General features: G+C 49.5%; 1 protein-coding gene across 6 annotated transcripts in view; it reads right to left on the bottom strand.

Annotated features, from left to right (window-relative positions):
* The window catches only part of KLHL22 (kelch like family member 22), a 38,358-nt gene that overhangs the window by 2,049 nt on the left and 10,444 nt on the right, over positions 1 to 25,865 (bottom strand). For 5 of the 6 annotated variants that reach the window (XM_027577344.2, XM_027577346.2, XM_027577345.2 and 2 more), the window contains 4 exons: positions 20,145 to 20,310; positions 16,308 to 17,026; positions 9,674 to 9,866; positions 1,115 to 1,348 (listed from right to left, as the gene is read on the bottom strand). In XM_027577344.2, coding sequence (XP_027433145.1) covers positions 1,115 to 1,348; positions 9,674 to 9,866; positions 16,308 to 17,026; positions 20,145 to 20,310 — 1,312 coding nt within the window. Of the gene's footprint in view, positions 1 to 1,114; positions 1,349 to 9,673; positions 9,867 to 16,307; positions 17,027 to 19,463; positions 19,654 to 20,144; positions 20,311 to 25,865 lie in introns of those variants that run through there. The other variant, XM_027577349.2, reaches the window with a different exon arrangement.

Here is a 25,865-nt window from a genome sequence, read left to right as displayed (position 1 = left end):
TGCATGAGCAAGGAGCCAGATTCTCCCCTAGGGCCCCAAAAATGACAGATGCCCTGAGGACACCTGGATTTTAGCCCAGTGAGACCACATCAGACTTAAGAACCTACAAACTCTAAGAATACACTTATATTGTTTCAAGTTATTAAGCCGGTGGTGATTTGTCATGGCAGCAGTGGGAAACTGATCCAGGAGAGCCCAGGGGTTTTCACCACTCGGGGCCTTTGAAAACAGACGGTTGAGCCCCGCCCCCGGAGTTTCCAATTCAGTGGGTCAGGGGCGGGACCTGAGAACCTGCATTTCTAACAAGTTCCCAGTGATGCAGATGCTGCTGGTCTGGGACCACACTGTGAGAAGCAGAGCTCTCACCTAAGAAAACAACCCAAAATACCCAAAACGCACTGCAGAGTAAATATTACCTATGTGACTTGCAATAGTCAAAACTTGGGCCAACCCAAATGACGCACCAACGTGACAGAATTCTGCACGGCCACTGAGGTTGGCAGTGGCTATGGAAATCGAGTATGAAACTGGAAAGCAGCCACAACAAACTTCAGCCAGAAGCAGACTGGAGTGCTCTTTATCTACAATTAGGTGGAAACCACGCACAGGCAGGACTAAAACACAGTGGCACCGAGCAGGATGATGGGTGCTTTTCCTCAACCTTATCCATTATTCAAACGATCTGCAATGCGGTTATACTAACTTTATAATTAATGTTTTTAATAATAAAAACAAATGAAAGTACCCTGCCTGATACTATAATGGTGGATACATGTCATTGGTCCAAACCCAGAGAATGTACACCACCCCAGAGCGAACCTTGATGTAAATAAACTACGGGCTTGGGGTAAGAGCGTGTCATGGTGGGTTCAAGGATCGTAACAAATGTCTCACTCTGGTGGGGGATGTTGATGGTGGGGGAGACCACGTGTGCAGGGATGGGGGTATATGGCAAATCTCTGCACCTTCTGTTCAATTTTGCTGGGAACCTAAAACTGCTATAAAAGACAAAGCCTATTTAATAAAAAGGCATACAAGCTGCAATTAATTTTTCATCCAAAACAACTGGAAGGAGTGGGAAGAACACGTGCGTGGGCAGCCCAGCTCTGCTCACCTGGTGCACATCCCGCCTGTAGCCAGCGTCATTGTTGCTGCCCCCGATCACGTACAACTTGTCCAGGAGCGTGGCCATGCCGTGCCAGGCCCGCCGCACGGGCCCCTCAGCCAGGCTGTGCCAGGTGTTGCTGTCCGGGTCATAGCAGTGCGTCTCCTTTAGGTAGTCCTCCCCTCTGCGGCCACAGGTAATGTACATCTTCCCCTCCAGCGTGGCGCCTGCATGGGCATACACCTGCCACCAAGAGAGCCCAAGGGCGCTGTGAGGGAAGGCAACCAGGGGCCCTCACGGAGGCCGCTCATACCCCACAGCGGCACACCACCCCTCATGGTATCCCCACCTTCCACCTCACATTCTGCGGAGAACGCTCCCTGATTTGGTCCTAGTCATCTACCCTGACCTCACCCCAACAGGGGGCGAGTCTACGGACCCAGAGGTGACTCTGGGATCTTTGTCTTTCCCTTGCCCCTAAGCGAGACATCTGCATAGGGGGCTCAAAGCCATCAAAGCCCAGCCTCTAGAGCCAGTCACGGGAGGAGACAGCACTTCTGGGAATACCTGACCCAGCCTCAGGGGCCTCCACCTGTCCCCCACTCCCAATGACCAGCCAATCCTCCAGGCCTCCTGACCCCACTTGCAAAATCTGTTCACAAATAATATCCAACAATATGGTGAGGAGGAAAGCGAGATGCAAAGTCAAACACAAAGAACAATGCCATTTTAGTCATGGTTATGTGTGGAGGAAAAAAACACACCACCCTGCTTTTGATTTCGGTCCTCAGACTACTGGGTGCACCCTGGCAGGGGATCCCCTCCCTGCCCAGCCAGCTAGACCCCTCACACTGGTCCCTACTCCATGCTCATACCCACTTACTCAACCCACCCCGGGCAAGGCCTTCACACTGGGCCCATGGGCCCCAAGGTAGAGCACTGTGTGTTTTGGGGGTAGAGGAGCCCCATGGGGTGTGGAGGTTCCAGGGCTTGTTACAGAGCCAGCCACTGACCCTTAGGCTGTGTGGTAACACAGCAAAGAGCTGGAGAGGTGGACGGGGGACAGAGCAGTGGGCAGGACACAAACCAAGGGCCTGGGTCTTCTCTTATCAATGGTGGGGACCTGGGAAGGTTTTGGTGCTTGAGCTTTGTTTTTTTTTTTTTTAAAGAATTTATTATTTATTTATTTATTTATTTGGGTTTTTTTTAAAGAATTTATTTATCTATCTATCCATCTATCTATTTATTTGACACACACACAGAGAGAGAGAGAGAGAGAGAGGGAGCACACAAGCAGAGGGAGAAGCAGGCTCCCCGCTGAGCAAGGAGCCTGAAACGGGACATGATCCCAGGACCCCGGGATCATGACCTGAGCCAAAAGCAGACGCTTAACTGACTGAGCCACCCAGGCACCCCTTGGGTTTTTGTTTTTTTTAATTAAACTTTTTTTTTTAAATTTTATTTATTTATTTGACAGAGAGAGAGAGGGAGAGTGCACAAGCAGGGGGAGTGGCAGGCAAAGGGAGAGGGAGAAGCAGGCTCCCACTGAGCAGGGAGCCCGATGTGGGACTCGATCCCAGGACTCTGGGATCATGACCTGAGTCGAAGGCAGTTGCTTAACCGCCTGAGCCGCCCAGGCGCCCTAAACTTTTCATTTTGAAGTAAGTATAAATTCACACATAGTTGTTAAGAAAATAATACAGACGCCATGTACCCTTTACCCAGGCTCCTCAATGATAAGCTAGTATAACTCTAGCACAATAACACAACCAGGATGTTGACATTGACCCAGTCAACACAAGACACTTCTACCTCCACTAGGATCCCTCCTGTCGCCTGTCTGTAATCATACCCACATCCCCCCTGCCCTGAACCCCCTCTTTAATCCCTGTCAACCACCAATCTCTTTCTCCATTTCTATAATTCTGTCATTTCAAGAGTGTTATATGAATGGAATCACGCAGCCTTTTGGAACAGGCTTTCTATGCTACCTCGGGTTCATCTAGACTGTTGCTCCTATGTGTCCATAGCTTGTTCGTTTTTATTGCTGAGAATTCCATGCTGCGTATCTACTACAGTTTGCTTAGCCATGCACCTGTTGAAGGACATCTGATTTGTTTCCAGTTTCTGGCTGTGACCAATAAACCACTACAAATGTTTGTGTACAGAGTTTTCATTTTTCTGGGATAAATGCCCAGGACGGCAACTGCTGAGTTGCATGGTTAGTTGGAAGTTAACTATTTAAAGACATTGTGAAAGGGGCACCTGGGTGGCTTAGTCAATTAAGCGTCTGCCTTCAGCTCAGGTCATGATCCCAGGGTCCTGGGATCGAGCCCCGCGTTGGGCTCTCTGCTCATGGGGAGTCTGCTTCTCCCTTTCCTTCTGCCTGCCTCTCTGCCTACTTGTGCCCTCTTTCTCTGTCCAATAAATAAATAAAATCTTTAAAAATAAATAAAGGCATTATGAAATTCCTTCCCAGTGTAGCTGTGCCATTTTACGTTCCCATCAGCAATGTATGAGCAACCTAGCTTCTCTGCGGCACCCCCCCCAGCACTGGCTGTTGGACTCGTTTTTATTTCAGCCACTCTGATAGGTGGTTTTCTCACTGTGGGTCTCATTTGCGCTTCCCTAACCACTAATGATGTTGAACATCTTCTCATGTGCTTGTCTGCCATCTGATACCCACCCTCCGTAGTTCTGATGAAGTCCCATTTATTGATTTTTCTTTTTATGGCTCATGCTTTGGGGGTCAAGTCTTCGTTGCCCAGTCCTAGATCCCAAAAGATTTCTTCTACTTTTTTCTCCCTAAGTACTACATAGATTTACATTTTACAGCTAAGCCCATTAACCACTTTGAGTTAATTTTTGTATAAAGTATGAGACTTGGGTCAATGTTCCTTTTCTTTGCTTACGGATTCCAACTGCTCTCGTATAATTTGTTGAAAAGTTATCTTTTCTTCATTCAATTGCTTTTGCACCTTTGTCAAAAATCAGATGGACATACCTGTGTGGGCTCTCCATTCTGTTGCACTGATCTATGGGTCTATCCCTCTGCCAATACCACAGCTGTGACTACTGTAGCTATGTAGTTAAGTCTTGAAATCGGGTAGATTGAGTCTTCCCACTTTATTCCTTTATATTTTTTAAAGATTTTATTGAGGGGCGCCTGGGTGGCTCAGTTGTTAAGCGTCTGCCTTCGGCTCAGGTCGTGATCCCAGGGTCCTGGGATTGAGCCCCACATCGGGCTCCCTGCTCAGCGGGAAGCCTGCTTCTCCCTCTCCCACTCCCCCTGCTTGTATTCCCTCTCTCGCTGTCTCTCTCTGTCAAATAAATAAAGATTTTATTTATTTGAAGGAGAGTGAGATGCTTAACGGACTGTGCCACCCAGGTGCCCCCTCCCCACTTTATTCCTTTACAAAATTGAGGTATTCTAGATCCTTTGCCCTTCCATGTAAATCTCAGAATAGTCTCATCTATATCTATAAAAACTGTTGCTGGAATTTTGATAGGAATTGAGTTAAACACCATCTATCAATTTGGGAAGAACTGACATTTTTTTTTTAAGATTTTATTTATTTATTTATTTGACAGAGAGAGACACGGTGAGAGAGGGGACACAAGCAGGGGGAGAGGGAGAAGCAGGCTCTGTGCGGAGCACAGAGCCCGACGTGGGACTCGACCCCAGGACCCTGGGACCATGACCTGAGCCGAAGGCAGATGCTGAACAACTGAGCCACCCAGGCACACAAGAACTGACATCTTTATTATTTGAGTCTTCCAATCCATATACATAGCATGTCTCCCCACTTATTTACAACTTCTTTTATTTCTTTCATCAGCACTTTATAATTTTTAGCATATAAATTCCCTAAGTGTTGTTAAATTTATACCTAAGTATTTCATTTTTTTGAGCAATTATAAAAAGTATTTCCCATTTCAGTGTCCATATGTTCATTGTTAATATACAAAAATGCAATTGATTTTTGCAGGTTTATCTTATATCCTACAATCTCACTGAACTCACTTATCAGGGCTAGGTTCTTTTTTTTTTTTGGTAGATTCCTTTAAGATTTTATCTATTTATTTATTTATTTCAGAAAAAGAGAGTATGTGAGCAGGAGGAGGGGCAGAGGGAGAGCGAGAGAGAGAACCTCAAGCAGATTCTGTGCTGGAGCCCAACATGGGGTTAAGAGTTGGGCACTTAACTGACTGAGCCACCTAGGCGCCCTGGTAGCTTCCTTTAGACTTTGCACAACTTATTCATCCTTAGGGTCAGTTTTACTTCTTCCTTTCAATCTGCATGCTTTATTTTCTTTTCTTGCCATGTTTCACTGGCTAGACCCTCCAGGACTATGATGAATAAGAGTGGTGAGAGCAGACATCCTTGCCCTGCTCCCCATCTTAGGACGAACATTCAACTCAGTCTTTCACAATTAAACACAGTATTAGCAGTAGGATTTTTGTAGATGCTCTCACCAAGTGGAGGAAACTCATCTCTATTATTTTTTTAGTTTGATCATGAACGGATGCAAAATATTGTCTAATTCTTTTTCTGCTTTGACTGATATAATTGTGCGATTTTTAACATGGTGGATTATATACTGACTAAATTTCAAATATGGAACTAGCCTCCTATCTCTGTAATCAACTCCATTTGTCATGCATTTCTTTTATCAAGGGGGGATAATTCTATTTGCTAATATTTAATGAAGGATATTCATATGTAGATTTATGAGATTTGTCTTTTTTGGGGACCGTCTTTGTCTGGTTTTGTTATCAAGTTAATATTAACCTCATAAGATGAACTGGGAAGTATTCCCACCTTTTTCCATATTTTCCAGGAAAAAAAAAAATGCAGAATTGGTGTTAACTTTTCTTTAAATGTTTAGTAGAACTCTTCAATAAAACAATCTAGGCCTGGACCTTTCTTCTTGGGAAGTTCAATTTCCTTAACAGGCTATTCAAATTATCTATTAAGCTTTGAGTCAGTTGTGTTAGGTTGTATTTTTTGAGGAATTCATCTGTGATCAAGTTTACATGTGTAAGGTTGTTCATAGAATTCCTCTCTTCTCATACTTTCGATGTCTGCAGGGTTTGTAGTAATGTCCTGTCTTATTTTTTTTTTTTTAAGATTTTATTTATTTGACAGAGAGAGAGATAGCGAGAGAGGGAACACAAGCAGGGGGAGTGGGAGAGGGAGAAGCAGGCCTCCCACTGAGCAGGGAGCCTGATACGGGGCTCGATCCCAGGACCCTGGGGTCATGACCTGAGCCGAAGGCAGATGCTTAACGACTGAGCCACCCAGGCCGTATTCTTGATATTTTAAATTGTGACTTCTCTTTCTAGAGGTTTATCAATTTTATTTATCTTGTTAAAGAGCCAGTTCTTTGTTTCATTGATTTTTCTCTACTGTTTTTATGCTTTTAACTTCACTGATTTCTGCTCTTTAATATTTCTTCTGCTTGGTTTGGCTTTATTTCGCTTTTTTTCCCCAAGCTCTTAAGATAGGAGCTTATATTACTGATTCCCTTTTCTTCTCTAATATATGCTTTCAGTGTCACAAAATTCTCTCTCAGCACAGCTTTAGCCTGATGCCACCAATTCTGAATGCTAACTTTCCATTTTCATTCACTTCAAGGTATTTTATTATTTCCCCTTGACCTGTGGATTATGTAGACGTGCGTTGTTTATTTTCCAACTGTTTGTCAAGATTTTCCTGTTAACTTTTTTATTCCTGTTAATTTTCTGTTGGTGATTTCTAGGTTGAGTCCATCTGAGACAGAGAACACAGTGAGGATTTCAATTTTTATACATTCATGGAAGTTTGCTTCCCATTGGTGCTACTATCAGCCCCTTAATTACAAGTCTGAGATATATGAGGCAAAAAGAAAACCCAGGGAACGCATTACTGTACGGTGTTGTTCCTCAGTTCCTGAGACCCCCTAGCTGGACTGCCTTCTCCTAACCATTCTGAGTCTTAAGGTTTTTTTATGTATATGTCCAGAGTTTTGAGTTGTACCTAGAAAGAGGAATTAGGAAGAATATATCTACTCTTATCTTCCCAGAAGTGTGAGTTCTCTGGGGAGGTTTTTAAGTGAGAGAGTTGCCTGCAGAGATCCCCTTTTTCACCTCTGGAACACAGGATGGCAGCACTCTGCCTGCTGCTGGGACAGGGAGTTCATGGTCTGTTGGGGCCATGTCAGCAACCAGTTCTCAATAATGCCGCACTGGTGGGACTCAGCATTACGTGGGTCCTTAAGAAACAGGTAAGAGAATGTGACAAACAGATGAGGCTAACAGCCTTTTCCCTCAGTCATTTGCTATGTCTGACTGTGGGTTCTATGTTAGCAATGTGGGCTGCATACCTGCCTTCTCCAGGACCTGTGGGCCCCCTCAGCTCACAGAAGAACCCCCCCACCCGCCGCCGCCGCTCTCTGGCAGGTTTCCCGTCTACCTCCCTGGCTGCCCCTCCACAAGCCTCTTATAGTCCCTACTCCTCTGAGCTGATCACAACTGTTCCCATGGCCAGCACACCATCATGTCCTGACAAAACCTCTACATTTCTATCTCCTGGCTGACCACTCCCCTGAGCTGGACTTTTAATGTCAAACTAACATTTCCCATTGGAATATTTATCATGTTCTATAGGGAACCCTTCTTTTTCATTCCCAAACCCATTTGTCCTCTTGGTCAGCAGCTTAGCCATCCACCCAGGTGCTCAAACCTGGAGCCTGCGCATCTTCCATGATCTATCGCCTTTCATTCTCTAACATCTGATCCATCAGCAAGGCTGGTCCATTTACCTCCCAACTATACCTCAAACCTGCCCATCTCTCTCCTTCCCCACAGCCTCTACCCTAAGCCAAGCCACCGTCGCCTCCACCTGGACTGCTCGATGGCTCAGGAGCTGCTGCTCTCTATCCCTGTCTCTTTACAATCCCTCCTCATGCCACCCCTCTTTCTCAGATTGGGAAGTCCCCCTCCTGGCCTGGGAGCTCCTTCTTCCCTCTCCCAGCAGCTGCTTGGTCTAATCAACATCTCTTTCAGATGGGCCTTCCCCAGTCTTTTCAGATTAGTCCTGCCAGAGCCCCCTCCCTGCACAATGCCGAACTCAACCCTCTCAATTTCCTTCATCAACTTAGCACAATCGGCAATTACTCTACTGATTTGTTTAGTGGTTAAGAGCGGTCTCTCTATTAGGCTGTGAACACCATGGTCTGGAGAGGAACTTTTCTCATCTTTTATCACCACTGGATTCCCAGGGCTTGGTATATGGTAGGTGCTTAATAAATAGCTGAATAAATGAATGGTATGAAGGAAGGAAGGAACATTGACAGGGAGAACCTGGCTGAAGGCCGAGGCTGCCCCCCTGTGGCCACATCGGAGAACTGCAGCTTCCAGACAAAGAACGCCCACCCCCACCCACCCCCGTCCCCGCCCGGAGCCCAACACCCCTCATTCCTACTCATTCCTTTCCAGAACAGAATTCAGGGGTCCATCAGATCTCAAGGACCCCCTGATCTTTCCCGTGCAAAATCTCTTCCTTTCTGCAGAATGAGAGTAGGAAGTACTCCACCAGAGGTGCTTCCTTCCCCAGGGAAGCTGAGGAGCGAGGAGCAGGCCAGCTTTCCCTGCCTGGGAGGAACTACAGTGAGAACCCCTGGCCTCGGAGGCCTTGTGGGCCATGGAGAAGAGCTGGACCCACCAGGGAGACCTCAGCCCCCTGAGGTCAAAGACTACAGCCTTGGGAGGATTGGAGATGAGAGGAGATGCGGAAAGAGGTTCAGAAAGGCAGGAGCTCTTGTGGCAGAGCCTGGACAACAGCCCCACGTGTGTCCCCATGCCATCCTCTGCTTCTACAGTGCCCAGGGATACCCCTGGATACACATGGTCTTTAAAAACAAGCAAACAAATATGAAATACAACTTCTAAAGTGGTTTTTTTGGCTTTTCAAAGGCCCCACCCTCCAGGAGGCCCGTGCAGAAGTCTGAGGCTCCTGCGCCTTCCTCTATCACAGTGTCCCTCCTGTTTAATAACATCTTTGGACACATTTCAGCTCAGCTCAACTGTGCTGAGGGACAGACAAGGGGAAGGCTTCTGTCTACATTTGAACTGCAGGGTTAAAGCAGCTTCCTGGGGGGGCACCTGGGTGGCTCAGTCAGTTGATGCTCCAGCTCTTGGTTTCAGCTCAGGTCCTGATCTCGCAGTCATAGGATCGAGCCCCATGTCGGGCTCCACGATCAGGAGTCTGCTTCAGATTCTCTCTCTCAAATAAATAAAATCTTTAAGAAAATAAAAAACAATAATAATAATAAAGCAGCTTCCTGGGACTAAGGTGGCGAGACCAAGGTGGGGATGAAATTCGGGGGTACAGGATGTGGGGTACACTTGGTGAGGGTCTCCCCCCCGGGGGCCGGCCGAACCTCAGGGGTCCCCTGCCCCAATCACAGTGCAGCGTCTTTGGAGGTACCCACTAGGCCTGCTTCCCTGGCTTGGCCATCTACTCTCTCTGCACACCCTGGAAGGAAAGCGGGCAGGAAAAGGCCCCTCTGGGCGGGGTTTCCTTACCTCCCTCTTGAGCGGAGCCACGTAAGCCCAGGAGTTGGTGGTGGGATCGTAACGCTCCACAGCATTCAGATCATTATGGTAGTCGCGCCCCGCCACCGCATAGATGTACCTGCCCACAACACACACACACAGGTCCGCGTGCTCCTGCTGCAGGGACTGGATCTGGAACCAGCGGTTGTGCCTTGGGTCATACCTTTTGAGGGAACATGAGGGCAGTGCATCACTGAGTGGCCAGAAAGCCTGCCTAGCAGGCCCATACCTCCTGTTCCACCGCTGTACCCTGAACCACCCCCCACCCAGCTGCCCTGACACACCAGCACATGCCTACCCACGACCACACCAGCAGGCTCCTACCTGCCTGCACATGGGTGTGTCCCCAGCACAGAGCCTGGAAGGCATGGCCAGGAGCCCCTTGGGTTTCTGCCCACAATGCCAATAAGTTCTAGGGGTAATCTCATGGCGGGGGGGGTTTCTAGCCCACCCATCCGCCCACCCAGGCTGCCCCACGGCTGTTCCTACAGCCGTCTCCATCTCACCTATCCAGATCTATGGTCCACACGGCCCTGTGCCCATTCAGGAATGCCCAATTATGGCCCCGCCCGTGGACAGACACAACAGCCTCCCAGCCTCCAGTCAATGCCAACACTCTTTCTGGGGTGATCTGCCAAGCTCCTGTCACAGCCCACCCCTCCATCAATTCATGCTCCTCTCCTAAGCTTTGTTGCCAGCTGGAAGAGTGAGAATTATCTGCCATGCTGGACTGACTACAGCAGGCCCATGCGGCCAGAGGAGCAATGCTGTGCTTGAGGGGCTTCCCAGGAGAACAGCTAGAGGAGGCCAGGGAAGCTGACCACTGCCTAGCTTCTCCTGAGCTCCTGCTGAACCTCAGCGCTGCAAAGCTTACTCTCCCGACACAAGGGCCACCTTCACACCCATTTCCTGGGAGACACAGCTGTCCCCAAGCCTGCCTTCTTTCTCCATCAACCTTTTAAAAACGTCATATCCCCAAGCAGCAGCTTCATTCTGAGCTCCTTTGTACAACTACCCCCCTCCCATGGCCCTGAGGCTGCTCTGCCCCTCATCTGCCTTTGAAGGCCTTCATATGTTCTACCCATGCGATCTCAGCCATCCCAGGAGACCAACTAACAGCCCTCACTTCTTCCTCTGGCATGTCGGATCCACGTGGCAAAGGCCTCCTAGCCATCTCCAGCTAGCTGCTCACCCGTCCTGAACGGAACCCTGCGCTCCCTCTGCTCACCCGATCCCACACTCACCTGCAAGCCCAAGCTCATACCAAAATCCTCACTTAGCCTAGCAGCCTTGGCCCTTCGCAGGCCACTCCACACCTACCTTGCCAGCACTCAGCCCTGCCCCACTCCATGGCCCGGGCCCGGCAAGCAGGTACGCTATTTGGGTGAATACAGAGGATTACCGAGCCTTGAGTGACCAGGATGCTGTGAGCCCGAGCCCCACATCTGGCCCCTTCCCCTGGACATCCACTCAGGTACCAGCATCGGAGTGCCTGCTCCTGCCCAACAGTTCGTGCATAATTATAGTCGCTTTCTGATAAGTGGTTTTTATTTCCCCACAGGAAGACCAACTCCAAGGGGATAAGCTGAACTGCAACTGGCTCATCAGAGAAGGAACAGTTTTCTTTGGTCAGTGCCATATACGGGTCGGTGAAGAGACAGGTTTCATCCCTTGCCCCCAAGGACAGGTTAGGCGTGCTCTGCAGCTGCTCCTTCCTGCCTACACCTTTTGGCCAGTTCTTCCCTGCCTGCCAGGAAGGACAGGAAACAGGATGCCTCAGGGGCTGGGGCTAACAAGAGAGCAAGAACATGCGCACGGGTCATAGACACCCGGGTTTGAGAACTGGTCTGCCCCCAGCCAGCCAGGTGTGTGCAGGCATTGCTTCTCCTATCTCCAGTACTCACCCAGCTTCCGCACCTGCCCGAGGGGAGGATGCCACCTGCCTACAAGAGCTATCACGAGGCTCAGAAAGGACAATGCACATGAAAAAGGTCCTTGTCAAACTGGAAGGGAGTTCATAAAGGACTGGTTCGGGTCTGTATTCCTAGACCTCACTGTAGCTCAGGGCAGATCACACACTGTCTGCTCGATGAATTAAACACAGGTTACCAGCAGTGAAATCATTCAGTCACTCTGCAAATATTCGCTAGCCACCCGACATGGATCAGGCATGGTGCTCAGTGCAGGGAATCCCAAGGGAAACTCCAGACAAGCACCCGTCTTTCCACTGTAGAGGTACAGACAGGGTGATCTATCCAGAAGTCATGGTCTACTGGGCAGCAGGGGCTGGGACAGCAGAGCTCTCTCACGGAGACCAGGAAGGGCCTGGCGTTTAAGAACTCAATGACAGGGGCGCAGCCAGTTCAAGGTTTAGCTGGGGACAGGCAGCCCTGGCCAGTCCAGGGCCTCAGCACTCACGGAAGCCCTGCCAACTGACTGGGATGGGCACTTCCCACTGCCTCTCCTGTGCACAACACTCATTCATGTACATGTCGCCCCCCACCCCTGTTTCTGGTCAAGTGCAAGTCAGCATCTTCCACCAGAGTGAGACAAGCCCCACCAGATGCTTCTGCTTGCTTCCTTCTGGTGTCCTGCCCTCACAGCTTCCTCGAATGCATTTATATGGATTTGTGGCTTCAGATTTAACGCGCACGCACGCGCACAGACACACACACTACACATACACATACCATACATCAATATTTTAGACGCAACCACAGTTGCGCTAACTTCTTATCTCCCCACTGTGTCCTGTATTCCACATTTCCCCCTTTATTGGATTGATTTTCTACTTTGTTGGAATAAATCCTAAGGATATAAACAGTTTTAGTTTAGCAGATTTTTGGATTGCCCTACTGCAAACTCAGTAGTGCAAGCTAGAGTTAATACAAAATGCTCTGGGGTCTTTGTTAAATTGAGCAGACCATTTTTCTTCTGTGTTTCCACAACTTAAGCATTTCCGTAACTACTAATGAAGTCCGTTACAATCAAAGAAATTTTTAAAATATATTTTGAAATATGAACAGCCATGGAAATGCCTAAGGGAGAAAACAAGTTGCTATTCTAAGTAGGGTCCAATACACCATGGGCGAGGCGGGCAGTCAGTACAGGTCCCCACGTCTGAAAGTAGGCTGTTCCTTGGAAACCTTTCAAAAGCTGAAGTGGCATAAAACAAAGCAAATACAATTAATTCACGTGGGAAAAAAATTTGAGCCAAATTTATTGGACCCAAAAAATAACCATTCTCAGGACTTTTCTGATACCTCAGGTCACACCTTGCTAACGATACACAAAATAAATGGAGATAAAGCACGGATGCTCACAGAGTTCGAAGCTCTGGCCGCGTGTAGTTCCTAGGGAGGGCACTTGGAGGCGCCACTCTCGCTCAGGGTGCATGTTGCCGCTATTAATGCTCACGCAACAGCAACACTGAACACTACCTTCGCTTTTAATCTTCTTTTTGTAAAAGCGAAAATCCTCTTTGGAATTCTACTGGTTAGCGAAAACAGATACTAAGGTAGGTCTTTCACAAAAGCAAAGTGGAGTAACGTAGACTTTGTAAGCGGGGTTGGGGGGGAGTACAAATACAATTTGCTAAGACAGCTAACTTCTTATGGTGCAATTCCTGTTGTACCAATGCTCTGATATAACCTGAGAAGTCTCCAACACCCCAAATGCAAACCCTAACTGCAAATTTTGTCTTCTTGTATTCTGAGAGTCTGCAGATCCTGAGGCTCGTAAACTAAAGAAGGGGAGAAGGAAGAGAGCCAAACTCTTAGACCACTCAAATTAAGATCCATCTGGCAGTTTTAAAAGTCTGTAAGATTAATGGAACTCCCCACCCTGTAGAGACGACAAACCCTGGGGTCCTCTTGCCACCCAGGGAGACACTGCACCCCAACCCCTTCACAGTGCCTCCCCTGCCAGGCAGGTCTCACACACCCCACCTGCCACAATGACCCAACCTTGTCACTGGAGTTTGAGGCTGTGGTTATCAAACATTGGTGCAGATACTGGCATTTTCCAGAGTTTGGCTTGGGACTCACAGCACATGTTCACCAATGGGAAATTTAGACCAGTCGTGAGTGAAACTGACAGCAAGGCAATAAAAGGGCAGACTGAGGGCAGGCAGTGCCCCCCTACCCCGCCGTGGGAAAGCCCCACGGCCTCCCTGTGGGCACACAACCACCCCACTGTATGCTAAGGGCTGGTGACCACAACACCCTGGAGAGGCCTGTTTTGCACATCTGTGGGTTGCTCTCAGCAGGGAGGTCTGGCCTTGGCCCTCCAACAGGGAAATAGGCCCCTAAAAAAATAAGGTTTGGGGCTTTTCAAGGAAAGGCTGAACCTGGTGCTGCCACACCCACTGCGGAGGATATTTGGTTAGGGAGGAAATGAACATACTGTTTCTTCCTTTCTGAACTCAGCCTGTCCTGTGTTTAACTGCACTTGAGCTGCCAAGCTTTGGGTCTCTTCAGTTTAACAGAGGGGATTGCTTCCTGGCGCCCAGAAAGCAGAAGTGGCTGGAGCCCTCTCCTCATGGTCATCTCATGCTCACTTCCGTGAGGCATGGCCAGGCCAGGCCAGACCCCACCCCCCACCCCCAAAGATGGAAACATGAACATGAACTTGGTTGGTACCTAACACAGCCATGGAAGCAGTTGGCAATCTCTCTCTGTGCAGTACCAGCTTTGTTTCAGCTTGCAGGAGATGGAGACTTCCCACATACATCAAATCCCATGAAATCAAACCAGAGTATGGTGGAGGGGCCCTGGACACCTAATGGTAGCTGAGGCTTGGGGATCTACTCTGATTCCTTTGTTCTGCCCCCAAAAATGAATTTGTGGGATCACAGCTCAATAGACTGACAGAGCCGGAAGCATCCTACAGACTAGGACAGTCCACAAAACCCCCTCAATTCCGATGTGTGTATTGGGGCGGGGGGGGGGAATGACATTTTCTCCACACCAATAAGCAATTCTCTGGACATGAACTCAGTGTCCTACAATTCAACTCAATCCCAACACTATCTACCTGGAGGTAGCATCAGATCCCACGGGGTGAGGGCTCACTCTACAAGATGGTACGGCCACCCTACCTGTCCCCATTTCAGACACTAATCACAAGCCCAGGCTGTTATCTATGCCTCTGACCTACAGACTACCAACGGAAGGTTCCAGTGACTCCCTCCAGCTCAGAATGCCAATCACAAGCACCAGGTTGTGCCTCTGACCAACTGGCTATAAATCAGAGGTTCCCAGGACCCCCTTCCTTGGGTTTCATTAATCTGCTAGAGCAGCTCACAGAACTCAGAGAAACATTACACTTACTAGATTACCCGTGTATTATAAAAAGATATAAATCAGGAACAGCCAGATAGGAAGAGATATACAGAGCAAGGTCTGGGGAAAGGGCAGGAAGCTTCATGCCACGCCCCCAGGTAGGTGCGCCACTCTCCCGGCACCTCCAACTACTGGGGGGTCGCCAACCCCGAAGCTCTCCCAACCCCCTCCTTTATGAAGGCTTCACTACATAGGCACAGTTAATTAAATCACTGGCCAATGGCAACTGATTCAACCACAGGCCCTTCTCCTCTCCCCAAGGTCAGAGGGCGCGACTAAAATTCCAACCCTCTAAATGGCAGGGTTGGTTCTCCCGGTGACCAGCAACCCCTCACATTCAGGGGCTTCCAGAGTCACAGATAAGAGTTTGAAGCTCTGGCCACTTGATGCTGAAATGCTGAGTGTAGTTCCTACGGAGGGCGCTTGGGGGTGCCACTCTGGCATTAACTCTCTTGTTAACATAACAAAAGACAAAATCAGTGCCCTCCTTTTAGGTAATTCCAAGGGTTTTAGAAGCTATGAACCAGGAACCGTGTATAAAGAGCTAACATATAGAAAAAACATATCTAGTACATCACAATAACCTTCCCGCTCTTGAAAAACTGCCTGCTCAGAAGACCTCGGGGGACCCCGTGCGCGCCAACATCACCGACAGCAGGGCAGGCAGGGGTAATGAAATCTGGCATGAAGCTCAGCGATGCCCGTTGGCTTCCTGGGTCCCCTGGGCTGAGGACTGTACACTACAAAAGAGGGAGGGAGGACAGGAAGCCATCCTCCACGAGGGGCTTGTGGTAAAGAGAGCAGAGCACAGCTGATGGGCAAAGGGAGCCTGGGATGAGACACGTCAAAGCTGGAGAGGGCAAGATGGAAGGAGCAGCTGCCCTGCCCAGTGCTCCTGGCAACTCGGTCCGCTCCTTCCGAGGCCGATCCCTGTGCCCAGCCAGTCCGAGTGCACAGTCATTCACAACTAGCCCCTCACCCACAAGATAGCGGGGTGTGTGACCCACAGTGAGTGGGTTTGAGAAGAGGACAAGAGCGAAAACAAGCATGCCCAGTCCTTGCCTCATCGTGGCCCGCACTCTCCAAATTAGCCTGGACTTTACTCCATAAGACAGGTGTACCCCAACAAGCCACAAGATTAATTTAAAAGGTTAGTGCCTCAGCCCTCGCAGAACCCACTCCACAAGCAGCCTCTTGAGGCTGTAACTCCCGCACCACAGCATCACCCACGGACGAAGTCTCAGCCCAGCACCCTCGCCTACCTCCAGCACCGGGACTCAGCGCGGAAGCCCTGGACATTGTTGTCCCCGCCAATCAGGTACACAAAGTTGTTGAGTACTGCGATGCCCTGGTTGGACATGCGGGGGGCCAGGGAGGCGGTGAAGTGCTTCCACTCTCCCAGCAGGGGGTTCAGGTACTTGGCCTGGTCGCTGAGGACGGTGGACGGCGTGGAGTGAATGCCCCCAAAGCCCACGACGCACTGGAAGTCCGACCGCAGCTCTGTGTGAGGGCCCTGCAAGCTGGGCTGCAGGCTCTCATTGCGGTGGTACATGAGGGCGTTGGCCACCGTGTCCCTCAGCGGACTGGGGTCCAGCTTATCGTGCAGCCGCTGGAGGACCTCAGCTTCCATCAGGGGAAAACGCACTGTCTCCAGGAGCTTGGGGGGCTCCTGCAGCGAGATCTGGTCGGCCTGCACCTGCTCCAGGGTGTAATGGTAGAGCAGGGCGCCCTCGTACACCTCGGTCTCGCAGGAGACCTCCAGGCGGTTGCTGCTGAGAAGGGAGTAGACCTTCTCCAGGGGAAGCTGGCGGTACTTGTCAGTCCGCGAGAAGGCCACAAAGTTTTTGAGGATGTAGGTGTCCAGCTGCTCGGTCAGACGGCTCAAGTCAAACAGCTCCGCCAGCCGGTAGACATCAAGGATGTTCTCTTCATCCACCCAGGACATGAGGAAATCACAGCAGAAATGGATGATTTCTGGAATCTGTGAAGAGAACAAGCCCTGTTCAAGCCCGGGCTGGGAACGGTGTCTGGGTGAGGGAGACAAAGGATAACAGCTGTGGGCTACAGCTGGCCCCCCTCCACTCCCCTCAACCTTTCCTGAAGTGGAGGCGTGGCAGAGCTGTTCTCCCCCAACTCTAGAAGCAACTGGGGCTCACTGCAGACTGACTGGGTTTAAATCCAGGCTTGGAGGAGATCTGTGGCATGTTCTTAACTGCTCTGAGCCTCGGTCTCCTCCTCTATAAGTAGAGAGGAATAAAGTGAAAATAAGACCGTACCCAGGAACTATCTGGCACAGAGCGGACCCCCTTCAGATCAAAAGTAGTGAATCTCCAGAGAATCAGGAAGCAGCACAGTGGCCACCACATTAGCCACCCCTGCTCTGGAAGGTACCTGGGACCCCAGGCTCTCTCCAAGATTTTCCGCTGTTTTCTCCCCCTCCCACCCACCCCCCCTATTGCAGGCTCAGCCAAAGCTGCAGCCCTGCCCCCTACCCCAGGAGCAGGGCCCTGAATCCCCCATGAGCTAAGAACTGTCAGCAGGGCGTTTCAGATGCTCGCCCAGCACCCTTCCGGGGAACTCCGCTCAGTTCTTGAAAGGCTGGAAGCCATCCTGCCTGGGCAGAGCCCTGCAGGACTCTGGCTAACACACGGGTCCCAGGTGGCTGACACCTGCCCTTTTCCAATCATACAGAACTGGTGGGTTGAAAGGTGGGTAAGGGGCGCCTGGGTGGCTCAGTCGGTTAAGCGACTGCCTTCGGCTCAGCTCATGATCCTGGAGTCCCGGGATCCAGTCCCACATCAGGCTCCCTGCTCGGCAGGGAATCTGCTTCTCCCTCTGACCCTCTTCCCTCTCGTGCTCTCTATCTCTCATTCTCTCTCTCTCAAATAAATAAATAAAATCTTTAAAAAAAAAAAAAAAGGTGGGTAAGATAGAACAGTGCTGAGGTGGGACCTGAGAAGTGAGCCCCAGGCTCAGAGGCTCTCCCATGATTAGATAATCAGAGCATGGCAGGGTGAAGGAGATAGAGGAGGGCTCTAGGGAAAGCTGCCCAGGCATTGCTAAGTTGTTTAGGAAAACAGGATTTTAAAATTGCTCTAAAAATGGGAATACCTCACTCATCATCAACTACCTCACTCATCATCAACAAATTAACCAGTACACATAGAGTAATTCTGCTGGTATGTGAAACTTATTAATAAATGTTTAAAATCTTTTTATCTTTATTTTTTTCTCCTTCCAAAGATACTCTGTGCTTGCCAGGTCATTAGCTAAGGGCTGAATGGAAACGGGCAAAGTGCCAGGCATGTGTCTGCCCCAGATGGAACGTCCCTATAGGGCTCTGTTAGGTCCTGAAAGTCTTCACTCGACTACCCATTTTCTCCCTCGGCAGGCTCTTCTGCTTTGCCTCTTCTTCCTAAAATACTACTTCTGATCTGTCGTGGGCCAGGAAACTGAGGACCAGGTTCTGGGGAGGAAGTGAGAGCAAACAGCCCTCAGTGGGCATGAGAAGCAGCTCCTGAAAAACCCAGGGACAGGGTCACCCTCTCCTTCCCATCCCTATTGTCACAGCAGGGGGCCCTCTGCTAGGGAAGCACACAGAGGAATCACTCCAGGCCTGCCCGGTACAGGAGCCCCAAGAGAGGCTCGGAGAAAGGAACCCTTGCTGGGGATTACCCTGTGGTGACAGTCTTGCTGGGATTCAGATCCAGGTCTCTGGGGACACCAGGAACAGTCTGATCCTGAACTAGTGCAAGCCACAGCACATGGGGAGCATGTGGTCACTGGCTACACGAACAAACATGACCCTGGTGCCTATGGACTTGGAACTGTTAAACCAAGTAAAACTTGCTTTAAAAACAACATTGCAGGGGGTGCGCCTGGGTGGCTCAGATGGTTAAGTATCTGCCTTCGGCCCAGATCATGATCCCAGGGTCCTGGGATCGAGCCCCGCATCGGGCTCCCTGCTCAGCGGGGAGCCGCTTCTCCCTCTGCCTCTGCCTGCCACTCCCCCTGCTTGTGCTCGCTCGCTCTCTCTCGCTCTGTCAAATAAATAAATAAATAAATAAATCTTTAAAAAAAATTGCATAGAAGAAGCCCACTATGTAAAAATAAAACCCCAAAAAGCTGGGCTGCTCGAGGTAAAGCAGGGGTTCCCCATCCCGTGCTGCCCCACAATGGCCTCAGAAGCGCTAAAGTGCTCAGGAGCACTGGCTCAACTCCATCTACTCATTGCATATGGTGAGCCATGGTCAAACCAACCCAACAAGCACAGGCCAAGGGCCTCCCCCCACCCACCCATCTGAGAGGGATGGCGCAGGGCACTGCTGGGGCCTGCCGCACAGTGTGGGGCCTCCAGACACCCCTGAACAGGTTGGCTTTCCTAACTTTTTTTCTGATGGCCCCAAACGTGTTCTGACCTGAGAAAAGGTCAGGATAATGAATTCAGCATAGCATTTCATTTTCACTTTCAACAAATGTAAGATGAGACGTCTCTTCAGCCAGATGAGACCATCTGACAACAGCTCCTGAAAGCAAAGGCACGTGCAGGCCCAGCCTTTGCGTGACTGCACCAACGCCACCGAGGTAACACAGCCTTCCAAAACGTAAGTCACGCTGTCAAAGCCTCAGAAAACTTTCTGAGTTCTGTAGGAAAACAAGTATTCAAAATTCAATGACAAAAAGGAAAGTAGTTTCGAAAAGACTGGCGAGGCCAAGTGGGGTGGGTGCGCAGAAAAGGCCTGGGCAACTCGGGGAGCAGCTCAGCTTCATCAGGGCACATGGGATGTCACACACCTGCCTCGGGGTTGGCCCACATGTTGACATCTGGGATCTTCTCCAGGGTGGGGAGACCCGGGCAGAAAGAAAGGAACCAGCAGAAGAGCGGAGGGCAAAGGGGCCTGGAGGCATTTAGAGCTGCTCTGGTTTGGCGCCCAGGGCTGGCGGAGCCGTGCACCACCCGAGAGCTTCTGCCCTACCTGCAGTCTCCTTTGCTGCCTGGTAGCCTCGTCTGCTGACGCCCCTCACACCACTGCCCGGCAGACACCTGGGGATCAACCCCTGGGTTTGGGTCTGCCTTGCTGGAGTGAGGGCAGCCTCACCTGCAGCTGGCAGGCGGCAACCAGCGTCTCCTGGACGTTGCTCAGGCTGAGCTCCAACTCAGAGGTATAAATGAAATGCAGGATTTGGCACATGGCATTGTAGGACACGCCGTGGATCAGGACCTCTTCCTGCTCCATCTCCTTCAATCCCCCAGCAAACATTCCTCTGCAAAGTAAACACACGAAACAGCGTTGTCGTATCAATCTGTACCAATCATAGGGGCGCCTGGGTTGGCTCAGTCAGTTAAGCGTCCGACTCTTGATCTCAGTTCCAGTCTTGATCTCAGCATCATGAGTTCAAGCCCCATGATGAGCAAATCTGTATCAATTAGGGCACCAGCCAAGGCTGCACAGAACGAGAGGGAGCAGGGGGCAGGCTGAGCCAGCAGCGGTGCACAACAGAACACTGGTTCGCTCTGTACTCTGAAGCATGGAGTCTTGCCACGGAAGGTGCCCACCAGCTCCCGAGCAAGTTTGGACAGCCATCCTAGAAATCACTGTCTGCGCTTCACGTGCTGCAGGGTGTTGCCCCTGAGCCTCTTGGAGCCAGGGACAAAGTCCGGCTTGCTTTCTGCTGCACCCACAATATACTTCCTGGACAACAGCAGCAGCCCAGAGCATGCCATGAATGAATGGAAGAATGAATAAATGGGAAACAAGTCATAAAAGTCATCCCTTTCAAAATACACTGAGCACCTAACTAAATGCCAAGTACCATTTAAAGTCAGAGGATTAACAGTCAAGTAAAGTGGTTAAGACTCCTACTTACAGGGGCGCCTGGGTGGCTCAGTTGGTTAAGCGACTGCCTTCAGCTCAGGTCATGATCCCGGAGTCCTGGGATCGAGCCCCGCATCGGGCTCCCGGCTCGGTGGGGAGCCTGCTTCTCCCTCTGACCCTCTCCCCTCTCATGCTGTTTCTCTCTCTCTCTCTCTCTCTCTCTCTAATAAATAAATAAATAAATCTTTAAAAAAAAAAAAGACTCCTACTTACAAGGAGTTTGATGCTAGGGAGGAGAGCAAGTAAAGAAAAAGGCATTTCTGAGTGAGGAAATGCTAGAAAGAAGCACAACAGGGCATCTGATCTAGGAGCGCCCGGCTGGGAGAGGCAGAGCAGGGGGAGTGATGAGGAGCAGGGACAGGCTGAGACAGAGCTGGGTGGCCCCTGACCAGCCAGTGCATGGCATTCCAGGTGGAGGAGACAGGAGCTCAAGTCCTGGGGCAGGGATGAATTCAGTACACAAGGCAGCCAGGCCATGGCAAGGAGGAAGTGAGCAGGTGAAACAGAGCCGGATCCTGCTTCCCCCAGGTCAAGACTGAGTCAGGATTGAAATTCAAGCATAATGAAGCACTGTCTGTCGGGGAATTTTACACAGGAGGGTGATGTGAGCAGACTTTTCAGGCAAGAGGGTTCCTGCAGGCCTGGGGAAGGCCCGGTGGCAGAGAGAGCCTGCTGAAGGACTGAATCTAGGAGAGCCCTGGAGAAACCAGGGCCCTTAGCTGGGTTAGCTGGGCTGACAGGGACTTGGGAGGAATGGGGTTAGACAGTGAGGTCGGAGTCATCATCAGTGAGATGCCCCTGAGGCATCCCAGGAGAGCCAGTTAATGAGGCTGGTGGTCAGGGGAGACAGCAGGGCTGAATATGACAGCCACACATAGAGGACAGAGTAGCTATTTGTACATTTTGTTTATTTTTCAACTAGGTAATATATATATCAGTACAAGACTTAAAATTTACAATAGGGTGGAAGTTTCCCTCTGGCCCTCCCTCCTCTGCTCTGCTCCAGGCCCATCCATTCCCTTCCCAGGGCAGAGTTACACCCAAAGGCAGTCCACGTACCTTACACTCTACATTACATTTTGATTTAACAATGCATCTTGGAAATGGCTCCTTACTGGTATACATAGGGCTGCCCCTCTTACAGTAAGGGCTATCACGGTTGATTTAACCTGCGGCTGCAATACACCTGGGTTACTTTTTTTTTTCCTTAGGGAGAGAGAGAGAGAGAGAGGGAGGAGGGAGGGAGGGAGAATCCTAACCACGCTCAGCACAGAGGAGTTCAATCTCATGACCCCGAGATCCAACTAAGATCTAACTGAGCCAGCCAGGCACCCTTTAAAGTGCCATTTCTATATTCTTTTTTAAACAGTCCAGATTCTTTGTCCAATTTCTATTAGACTCTGTCTTGTCAATTTGACGAAATCTGCCCTTTCTTGAATGAGCTGAAGTTTTTTTTTTTCTATCTCAGATCTTTTGATTTTATGATGGTTTTTCCCATGCAGAAGTTTGTCTATTTTGATTGCAGATTTCTCATTTTCTTTTTTGCCTGTAAGTTTTCTGCCAGACCTGGAAAGGCTTGTCCCTCTGAGGTAACATTAAAAAACATTTCCCTGGGGGTGTCTAGGTGGCTCAGCTGGTTGAGAATCGGACTCTCGGGTTTTGGCTCAGTCATGATCTCGGGGTTGTGAGATCGAGCCCCATGTCATGCTCCGTGCTGAGCGTGAAGCCTGCTTAGAAGATCTCTCTCTCCCTTTCCCTCTGCCCCTTGCGCCGCCCACCACCCCCCCAACTTGCATGCATGTGTACACTCTCTCAAATAAAAAAATAAATCTTTAAAACAAAATCTCCCCATGCTACCCTCTATAGTATTTTTAATTGTTGATTGGGGCATCTGGCTGGCTCAGTTGGTAAAGCATGCGACTCTTGATCTCAGAGTCCTGAGTTCAAGCCCCACACTGGGCGTGGAGCCTACTTAAAAAAAAAGAAAAATTGCTGATCCACTTGAGATGCAACTCTCTTTGGTCATCCTGAATCCAGGTTCATACAACACCAGCCACCTCCACCACGCTCCCTCCACCCAAGTTTGGCCCCAATGAGATCAAAGTCTTATTTACACCTGAGGTCCACTGGTGGGGAAGTCAGTGCCATGTCTGCCCTGTCCCCCAAGATTGGTGTCCGGGACTGTTTCCACAAAAGGTTAGTGATGACATTACCAAGGCAACCAGTGATTGGAAGGGTCTGAGGATTACAGTGAAACTGACCATTCAGAACAGACAAGCCCCAGGATGCCTGGGTGGCCCCAGTTGGTTAAACACCCAGGTCCAGGTCTTGATCTCAGGGTTGTGGGTTCGAGCCCCAGGCTGGGCTTGGAACCTACTTAAAATTTAAAATACAAACAGGGGTGCCTTGGGTGGCTCAGTCGTTAAGCCTCTGCTTTCCGCTCAGGTCGTGATACTGGGGTCCTGGGATCGAGCCCCGCATCAGGCTCCCTGCTCAGCAGAAAACCTGCTTCTCCCTCTCCCACACCCTCTGTTTGTGTTCCCTCTCTCATCGTGTCTCTCTGTCAAATAAATAAATAAAACCTAAAAATAAAAAATAAATAAGGTAAAATGAACAAACACACAGAACAGAGAGGCCTAGAGTGAAGTGGTCACACCTTTTGCTCTGCCCTGATTATCAAAACCCTCAAGGAACCTCCAAGAGACAGAAAGAAGCAGAAAAACATTAAGCACAGTGAAACCATCACTTTTGTTGAGAGTATCAACACTGCCTGATAGATGCGGCAGCCTTCTTTAGCCAGAGAACTCACTCTCTGGAACCATTTAAGTGATCCTGGGGACTGCCCAGTCTGTGGCTTGCAATGCTGATGGCTGCCACGCGCATGACATCATAGGTGACAGCAACAGTGGTATAGAGGAATACCCAGCTAGTTAAGAACTACAAAGGAAGACACCTGGGTGGCTCAGTTGTTAAGCGTCCACCTTCGGCTCGGGTCATGATCCCAGGGTCCTGGGATCAAGCCCTGCGTCAGCTCCCTGCTCAGCGGGAAGCCTGCTTCTCCCTCTCCCACTCCCCCTGCTTGTGTTCCTGCTCTCGCTGTGTCTCTCTGTCAAATAAATAAATAAAATCTTTATAAAAAAAAAAAAGAACTACAAAGGAGGGGCGCCTGGGTGGCTCAGGCGTTAAGCGTCTGCCTTTGGCTCAGGTCATAATCCCAGGGTCCTGGGATTGAGCCCTGCATCGGGCTCCCTGCTCAGGGGGAAGCCTGCTTCTCCCTCTCCCACTCCCCCTGCTTGTGTTCCCTCTCTCACTGTGTCTCTGTCAAATAAATAAATAAAATCTGAAAAAAAAAAAACTAGAAAGGAAAATATTTCAATAAAGGATCATTTGACAACAACAACGACAAATCGTTCCATCTGAAATTTATTTTGGTACAACGTGAGGCCAGGGGCAACTTTGTTTTTCAAGAGGGCCACCCCATCATCACCTTCCCCCACTTGGGATGCCATCTTTATCACACACCAAGTTCCTGGCAGGCTGGTGTCTGTTCAAAGTCACTACTTTCCCAATAATGTTCCCACATCTCAGGTACCAGGAGCAGTCTGGATTACTACAGCTCCATAACACGTATGACCGCAGGGGAGGGCCAGTCTCCTTTTATTACCTTCTCAATAATTTCCTGGCCACCGCTTGCTTTTGAAAATTTGGACTTTAGAATCAGTTTGTGTAATCCCCCACCCCCCATAAGGTCTCTTGGTATTTTTATTGGGGATGCATTACACACACAGACTGATGGAGAGAGCTAGCTAGCATCCTTGTGATGAACATGATGGGCTCTTCTATCCCACAAGCCAGCCTCTGGGTCTCTGCGGAGATCTTGCAGGTCACCTGCTCACAGACCTGGCACCTGCACGTTATGTTTATTCCTAGACATTTTACTCCACCCGCACCCCCTCAGGGTGCTTTCCTGTGCTCTATGGTACACCGACTCACTCTTTGGGGTGTCCATGCAATGTGTGGACCATGACTGGATCCTGAATGGAGAGGGGAAGAAGGAAGGAGACAGATGACATTTTGGGGACAATTAGGAAAATTTGACAATGGACTCAGAATCAGATAAAATTATGGAAGGACTATAAATGCTCTTAGATTTATAATGTTATTACAGATATAGTAGAGAAGGCTCTTACTCTTGGAAGTGCACTGAAGTATTTCCAGATAAACTGTTATATCCACAACTTATTCTGAAGCGAATATGGAAAATGCTAACCGATGAATCTAGGTGAAGGGCACGGCTGTTCACTGTACTGATCTTTCAGCTTTTCTATAGGATTGACATCTTTTTCTTTTTTTTTAAAGATTTTATTTATTTATTTGAGAGGGAGACAGAGAGCAAGAGCACAAGAGCAGGGAGAGGGACAAGCAGGCTCACCACTGGGCAGGGAGCCCGACACGGGACTCGATCCCAGGACCCTGAGATCATGACCTGAGCTTAAGGCAGATGCTCAACCACCTGAGCCACCCAGGTGTCCCTGACATCTTTTAAAATAAGAGGGAGGGGAAAAAGAGTTGAAAGAAAAATAAAATATACATCCACTCCTTTTGTTTTTGTTGTTTTTAACCAAAAATGGATGCCTAATTCTTTATCATAGCCTTACTACTTTTCTGTAACACTGAAATTATGAGAAAATAAAAACTTAAAAGTGGAAAAACTTTTAAAATGATGTCCTGGGGTGCCTGAGTGGCACAGGCAATTAAGCGTCCAACTCTTGGTTCCAGCTCAGGTTGTGATCTCAGGGTCATGAGATCAAGCCCCGTGTCAGGCTCTTCGCTCAGCATGGAATCTGCTTGAGATTCTCTCTCCCTCTCCCTCCACTCCCCACCCCCATGCACATGCTCTCTCTCTAAAATAAATAACTCTTAAAAAAAAAAAAAAAGAATAAA

The sequence above is a fragment of the Zalophus californianus genome, chromosome 14 (assembly GCF_009762305.2).
Source record: "Zalophus californianus isolate mZalCal1 chromosome 14, mZalCal1.pri.v2, whole genome shotgun sequence".
In the NCBI taxonomy this organism is placed as follows: Eukaryota; Metazoa; Chordata; class Mammalia; order Carnivora; family Otariidae; genus Zalophus; species Zalophus californianus.
The sequence above is the reverse complement of the archived record's forward strand: the minus strand, read 5'-3'. Positions and strand labels throughout refer to the sequence as shown.